This window comes from Staurois parvus, unplaced genomic scaffold, assembly GCF_062004578.1.
Source record: "Staurois parvus isolate SC_StPar_1 unplaced genomic scaffold, SC_StPar_1.0 ptg000525l, whole genome shotgun sequence".
NCBI classification, from domain to species: domain Eukaryota; kingdom Metazoa; phylum Chordata; class Amphibia; order Anura; family Ranidae; genus Staurois; species Staurois parvus.
Genome location: NW_028318321.1, coordinates 11,182,501 through 11,190,398, shown reverse-complemented (window position 1 = coordinate 11,190,398; position 7,898 = coordinate 11,182,501). Strand labels below are relative to the sequence as shown.

At 40.3% G+C, this 7,898-nt stretch overlaps 1 protein-coding gene across 3 annotated transcripts in view; it reads right to left on the bottom strand.

Moving 5' to 3' along the window:
- Positions 1-1,623: 1,623 nt before the first annotated feature.
- Positions 1,624-7,898, bottom strand: part of LOC149451743 (poly [ADP-ribose] polymerase tankyrase-2) — a 94,767-nt gene continuing 88,492 nt past the window's right edge. For all 3 annotated transcript variants that reach the window (XM_089690343.1, XM_089690342.1, XM_089690344.1), the window contains one exon: positions 1,624-5,314. In XM_089690343.1, coding sequence (XP_089546469.1) covers positions 5,252-5,314 — 63 coding nt within the window. In that variant the 3' untranslated portion in view covers positions 1,624-5,251. The remainder of the gene's footprint in view (positions 5,315-7,898) is intronic.

Below are 7,898 nucleotides of genomic sequence, written 5' to 3'. Positions count from 1 at the left end.
TTGCAAATTTTTTTATCAAATGTTTGGAAAATGAAATTAAAAAAATTCAAATTTTTTTTTTTTTTTTTTACATACTGTCACCAGTGCAGTACAGCGTTATCATATAGCTGGCGTGGCGGTGATCAGGGACACGGACTGGTGACAGTACGAAAAAAAAGTGATAATTTTTTAAATTTTTCTTTAAGTTTTTTTTTTTCATATTACACTGTGCCCAAAGTAGTATAATGTTACCATAGTAACACTGTACAACTTTGGGGAAGCGATCAGGTTTTCGTTTGGTTTTTTTTTAACACAATTTGCTTATAGCAAATCATTTTTTGCTATAACAAAGCATTTAACTAAAAGAAATAGATTCATTCAGGTTTTTTTTTTTTGTGATTGGCCACGGCTAATCACGTGACACAGATGGACTGTGATTGGCCCAGCCTGTACATGTGATCAGTGACCATGCACAGCTAGACACACTTATATACAATGGATGACTTCCTTTCATGCCATTCATTGTATACAACTGTCATGTGGCCTACCGTGATTAGTCACATGGTACTGGAAACGGGGTCGGTACACAGATCTGTCATTGGCTGTGTCCGAGGTACACAGCCGGTGACAGATCTCGCCACAGAGCAGCCCTGTCGGCACATGCAGTGCCCGATCTGGGAAGGACGTCATGACGCCCTCCCGGAGGGACGAGAGGCTCACCCTGCCATCATTTTACTATAGGCTGGGAGGGGAAGTGGTTAAAATTAATCAAGAAAAAAAAAATTGCCCGTGCAGGTGTTTCTACTGTCAAAAACAGGTAATGCAAATACTGCAACCTGGTTCTCTCATCAGTAGCACTGATGCTTAGGACCTAAACAGCCTCTGGGCTGGTCTCAGACCATCTCACACAGTACCTCTGCGTTTCTGCATCCCTGTCTCAGCCAATTCAACACCCTGCTGCATGGGCCCAGACACCTGGCTTCTCAATATATGGCTCTCCTGCTTTTCTCTCTCACTCTTCTGAGACCTCCAGATTACCTCAAAGCCCTGAACTCACTTTGTCATCTCAGCTCTTCGTCTCCCAGACTCACTTGGCCGTCTCATCACTCTCAGTCCTGTGGACAAGGAGTACCTGAAGCAACATGGAGTGCTGTCTCCTAATGAGAGTTCAGCACTATAGTCAGGTTCTTCATTATAGGAGCTGTCCTGCACTCAGAGCCTGCCAGTCTCCTGCAAGATCTAGTTACTGGGTTGGACATTTTTTTTTTTTTTTTCCCCCAAAGCTCTTTGAACTTTCCAAACTCTGGAACCAATTTTTGGAATACCAAAACATTATGGACTAAGGAGTTGGACAGTAATTATGCATGCTAACATTTAATAAGTACTTTACTCCACATAAAAAAAGGTTGAAGAGAATCTGTAGTACTGGATGACTGTCATTTTCCAATAGCCCCCCTCCTGCAGACTCCCACATCCACCAAGCCAGAGATGTGGAGAAGAGACCGTTGTTCTCATAAACATGGTGACCAGGTCCTTTGCCAGGGGTGTACCTGTAAACAGATGGAAAGCAAGGATTTCAAATGGTGCCCAGTGGACTTAGCACAGAGCAGCTACAGTGTCAAGAAGGAGACATAAGAAACCAGCTTTTAACGTCACAAAAGTTTAATAGAGCAGGCAGGCACAAATGTAAAAACTCTATGAAACCTCTTCCATAGTTTTTACAATAAAAGATTTTCTTCAACATCACAATTTTCAATAATCTGACAGATGCACATATTTGTATTACTGAACACAGGAAAGTACATAAACACAGTCATCCAATGTTGCAGACTAACTGCAAAGCAAAGTGTATACAGTGTATATATAGTTCATCAAATGAAACACATCCACCAAGTTATGTCATGTTCTCCACTGCATTTGGACAAAGAAAAAGTTCTAAACAGAATGGTCAAAATGCAGCTTTTAGCCTAAATTCAAGCTCCATCAGTCATCAGAAGCAAATAAGTCTTGGGACCCAACAATGGTTTGGACCCCCCACAATAATCATCTGTCATTTCCCCTGCTGCTACAAGGTTGACATGAGGTACTCCAAAGACAATTGAACTATACAATAAGTCAGCTTCCTCCTTGCAGTAAGGGAACTCAAGATGTCTGGTGTCCTAAACAAAGTCCCTTAGCTCTGTAGAATGTTAAAAGATGCATTATGGCAAAAGGGGAGATGCCATTTACTAAAGAACCAACAATATATGTAATGTTTATGTTCATTTGTTTTATAAAAAAAAATAAAAAATCTTTTTGCACCCAATACAATAACTGTCATGTCAAAGTAACTACTTATAGGTCACACTTCTAAATGTTTGGATATGGCATTAAACAGCTGCACTATTAATTCCCTTTGGTGAGGCTGCAGTACAATATGTTAAAATTAAATGCGGATTACTCCTAAAAATATGCAAATATATTTAGTGTTTGTTGCTTTACAAAAGTGTTACAGGAAAAAAAAAAAAACCACACAAAAAAACCAAAAAAACCACAAAACCGGGAAATGTGCATACTTTGAGTCATAGAGGTACCTTAAACCAAAGAACGAGATGAAAACCATTAAAAAAAAAATTACATTGCTATGTTTTTAGTAATGATTAAAAAAAACCCAAAGTATGAATTCCTAGGCATTCCTATGCATTGTAAAGAAACATTATTTTAACCAAAACCTTTCAATCACTGATCAATGCTAGCATGTCTTTCAAATACAGGATTATGGATTGTTTAGGAAGAGGTCTTGAACAAAACACACACACAAAAAAAAAAATGGTATTCGTCATACCAGAAAAAACAAACAGCAGGCTGACTATACAATCTGGAAGTTTTTAATCACTGAAAGTCACCACAAAAAAAAAAATCTGCTTGCTTGGCTACAATCATTTAAATCAAATGTTGATGACATTTCCCTACACACTGGCAAGAAATAACCCGCATCAGCCTGGCACTTTGTCTATACATAACACGGTTCCTCTACACTCACTGACCATTTTATTAGGTATACCTGTTCAATTGCTTGGTAACACAAATTGTCTAAATGCAGTGAGTTGCTGCCATGTGATTGGCTGATCAGCAAGTCGTTTACACCATGTCTAGATGCTAAAGTTCAGACCAAGTATCAGAATAGGGAAAAAAGGGGATTTAAATGACTTTGAACGTGGCATGGTTGTTGGTGCCAGACGGGTTGTTCTGAGTATTTAAAAAACGGATAATCTACTGGGATTTTCACACATACCCATCTCTAGGGTTTACAGAAAATGGTCTGAAAAAGAAAATATCCTGTGAGCGGAAGTTGTGTGGACAAAAATGCCTTGTTGATGTGAGATCAGAGCAGAATGGGCAGACTGGTTTAGGATAATAGAAAGGCATGCTATCATGTCAATATGGGCCAAAATCTGAGGAATGTTTCCAACACTATGTTGAATCTATACCACAAAGCATTAAGGTAGTTCTGACGGCAAAAGGGGGTCCAACCCGGTACTAACAAGGTGTGCCTAATAAAGTGGCTGGTGAGTGTATATATCAAGGCTGATGACACCGACAGTCTCCAAATACTATACAGTCATATGGTTTAATCATGTACAAGCAACAATTACAAATAATCTGGTCATACACGAAGCAAATTTCACAGCCGGTTTCTGATGAACCAGCCCAAAATGTTCAGTGGATGGCCCTGCTAGGCCCTTTCCATTCAAGAAAAGTCAATCGTTCATTCAATTTTGTCAAAGGAGTCTTCTGGAAAATCTTCTGGCAGATAGTAGGGCATTCAATCAGATGCAGCTGGAGTTGTTATTCTGACAACCTCCAGTGGAAAGTGTCAATAGCTCAGCAGAGAGATCTTTCTATCTGCACTGTTTAGCAATGTATGGTCAACTGAAGGGCTCATTTAGACTTTCGAATGAGGGGGGGGGGCATTAAACACACATGGTTGAGCGCATTATTTTAAATATAGCTTCACAGGAGATTTTAGGTTGGTTGAAGGTTAAATATATTCCTGTATGTCCCTGTACTTTGTTATGAAAGAGCACAGGTGTACCAACACTCTTCCCCATGTCATTCACGTTCACAAATCTTCCCTCTTCAGGCAGAGATCTGGCGAGGTTCTATCTTTGCATTCATCCTTCTTCTTGCTGCTTTAACTATATGATTAGTTACCAGTCTGTGGGTACACAGTAACATTGCTAGGGAAGATGTGAATAAGTGGATGCCATTAGAAATGGCCGACAGGACAAGCTACAACTAACTAATCAGAGGCCCATTTATTTGTACACTCCCTGTTGTAGAGGTGTGTTCTAAAGAGCAACGTACTGTATCTTTCGTTTGTGAGGCTCTCATAAAAATTCCTATTTGTAAGTCAAAAGGTAATGGATCAGTTTGGGCTTACAAAGATGGCATCAGTTTGAGAAGCTTCTGGGATCAGAATCTGACAGAAGCATTTGACCTTTTTCACAAGCCCAAATCTTGTATGAGAATATGTCTTAAAGAAAACAAAGCCCGTTGAAAAATATAGTCTGTCCTTCATTTACTGAAGATAAAAACTGAAACCAGCCTTGCCTTATGGTGCAATTTTCCATCAGATGATCGCATGTGAAACATCAAGTACATTTTCGCCAAGGCCAAGTCTTATCTGAAATTAATGAATTTGCCCTTGTACTTTATACATTATGGCCAGCATGTGGTACACAAAGAACATCTCAAAGCTTCAATCCCATAAAATTACATACACATTTCTCTATTGTACAAGGTCGCCATTTTAAAAGACTATATTACAAAGCAATGTAAATAAATACCAGGCCAGTACAAAAGCTCTTATTTACAGTTTTACAAACTAACTGTATTCAGTGTAAATATCTGTGTTTTAAAAGACACAGTCTCAGTAATGTGAGTTTACCATTTTTTTTTTTACAGGAATTATAACGAATGCAGTTAGTTGCCTAAAATGTGTTGTATTAAAACAAAAAAAGGAAAAGAAAAGACAAGATTTAAAATTCAAGTTAACGAAATAGGTTTCTTTGTGTAGAGTTAAATATAGACAAACCCATTTTTATATCAAGAATGGTGTCTGTTAAAGTGCTGATAAAGTATTTTGTGAATGCTCAGGAAATACACTAAACATTTTAAAGCTTTAGTCTCTGAAATATCACAATGTATTCACATTGTCTCTTAAAGTCTGATTGGCCATCACAAACATTCTGGTTCCACATATAAGTCCGGGTGCTCCAGGGTTTTGTGCCTATCCTTCTGCTGCAGTGTCAGGCTTCACAATTTGATACGTTATTAGGTACTCTGGGTAAGCCTATAGAGAGATTATAGACATGGTTAGTCAATTTATACATGTGTTCATTCAAGCAACCCTGTCGCTACGCTAGTTTTCAAGAAAAGGTCCATCTGTACTTCCCTTTCCTACCAACTGCTGCTCAGTGGCTGATGAACGGTCCTCAGCTAGGAAACTTCAAAGATATAGATATTCTGACCCCCCTTTCATAGGTTCCTCCTGTTGCCCTGTACACCATTACAGGATGCAGTAGTGATGTAAAAGGTCAGTAGGAGAGACCCAGGCGATAGGCACCCTGGAAGTGCTAATTTGACAGCAAACCTTGAGGAACACTTTATCAACAATGTGGGGTTTAGCAGTGTTGGTGGTGGAAAAGTACCTATACTTTTTTTATGTTCCCAATGTAGAAGAATGAGGGCACAATAAATTCTGTAGCTACATAAATACATTTATGCCAAACTAAACTAAAAAAAAATGCAAGGAGCCAAAAACATGTTTTATGTCAAAAACACAACTTCAAAGTTTCAAAATACTACCTACTGGATTTGGGAGTGATCAGCTTCTTCTCTTGCTGGGTACTTTGTTATATTTTGTCAGGGAAGCCTGAGGGTTGATTTATAAAGCATTGAATGTTATTCACTGAACAGTCACTGCAGGTGCATCCTCCTAATGCAGGAGTTTTAAATTACAGCAATGCGCATGCAGTGAATATTTGCTGACAGCCAAATTCACTGCTTTATAAAGACTTTCATCTCCGACCAAGACTCTTTATGCACCACTGTTTCCTGAACTCAATTACGAATGGAAAAAAACACAAAAAAAGATAAAGTAAATTATATTTATATATATATATATATATATATATATATATATATATATATATATATATATATATATATATTATTTTTTCTATTTATTAAATGTACAAACACAGGTTGTTTTCTTATTCCAGGTCACGATCCTGCGCAATGTCCTCCTGTCTTTTGTCATGTCGCCTATCAGATGAAGTTTTCCCAGAAACTTCATATGCTATAAGCTTTGAAACTGTACTTCACAGTTCGGCAAATAAATTTGCTACTTCAGTCATAGAGGCACTAGCTAAACGGGCACCAACAATTTGTCCTCCTTGAAGCTCAGTAAGCTCTGACATGACTCCATATTACTAGTAGTGTACACAGTGAATGACGAAAGTGAGGACTCCCACCTGTTAGCTAGATGTCATCACATAGTGAAAGCGTGTTACACAACTTCCACTTTCAACGCAAAACATGTAGTCACTTTTCACACCTGCAAATCATATAGTGTGTGAGTGTGTGTGTGAGTGTGTGAGTGTGTGAGTGTGTGTGTGTGTGTGTGTGTGTGTGTGTTGCTCAAAATAATTAAATAAGGGTATAGAATCAAGTCAAATAAACTCCTGGGATATTGATCTGGTCAGTTAAGTAGCAGAGGGGGTTGTTAATCAGTTTCAGCTGCTTTGGGGTTAATGCCCTAGATGGGCAAAAATGAGACAACCCCAAAACAGGAATGGGGTTACAGGTGGAGGCCGCTGACATTTTTCCCCTACTCATCTTTTCTGTTTTTCACTAGTTTTGCATTTGGCCAGGGTCAGTGTCACTACTGGTAGCATGAGGTGATACCGGACCCTACAGAGGTTGCACAGGCAGTCCAACTCCTCCAGGATGGCACATCAATACGTGCCATTGCCAGAAGATTTGCTGTGTCTTTCAGCACAGTCTCAAGAGCATGGAAGAGATTCCAGGAGACAGACAGTTACTCTAGGTGAGTTGGACAGGGCCGTACCTTAACCCATCAGCAGGACCGGTATCTGCTCCTTTGGCAGTGCTCATCCTGTTCCTCCTTCCACAGAGTCCTACAAAAGGGCCTCCAGCAGGCCCCTGGTGTGAATGTTTCTGACCAAACAATCAGCAACAGACTTCATGAGGGTGGCCTGAGGGCCCAACGTCCTCTAGTGGGACCTGTGCTCACTGCCCGGCACCATAGAGCTCTATTGGCATTTGCCATTGAACACCAGAATTGGCAGGTCGGCCACTGGTACCCTGTGCTTTTCACAGATGAGTGCAGATTCACCCTGAGCACATGTGACAAACGTGAAAGGGTATGGAGAAACCATAGAGAACGTTATGCTGCCTGTAACATTGTTCAGCATGACAGTTTGGAGGCAGGTCAGCGATGGTCTGAGGAGGCATATCCATGGAGGGATGCACAGACCTCTACAGGCTAGACAATGGCACCCTAACTGCCATTAGGTATCGGGATGAAATCCTTGGACCCATTGTCAGACCCTACACTGGTGCCTGGGTTCCTCCTGGTTCACGGAAATGCCCAGCCTCATGTGGTGAGAGTATGCAGGCAGTTCCTGGAGGATGAAGGAATTGATACCATTGAAAGGACTCCACGCTTGCCTGACCTAAACCCAATAGAACACCTCTGATATATCATGTTTCGATTCATCTGACGCTACCAGGTTGCACCTCAGACTGTCCAGGAGCTCAGTGATGCTCTGGTCCAGATCTGGGAAGAAATTCCCCAGGACATCATCCATCGTCTCATTTGGAGCATGCCCCAACGTTGTCAGGCATGCATA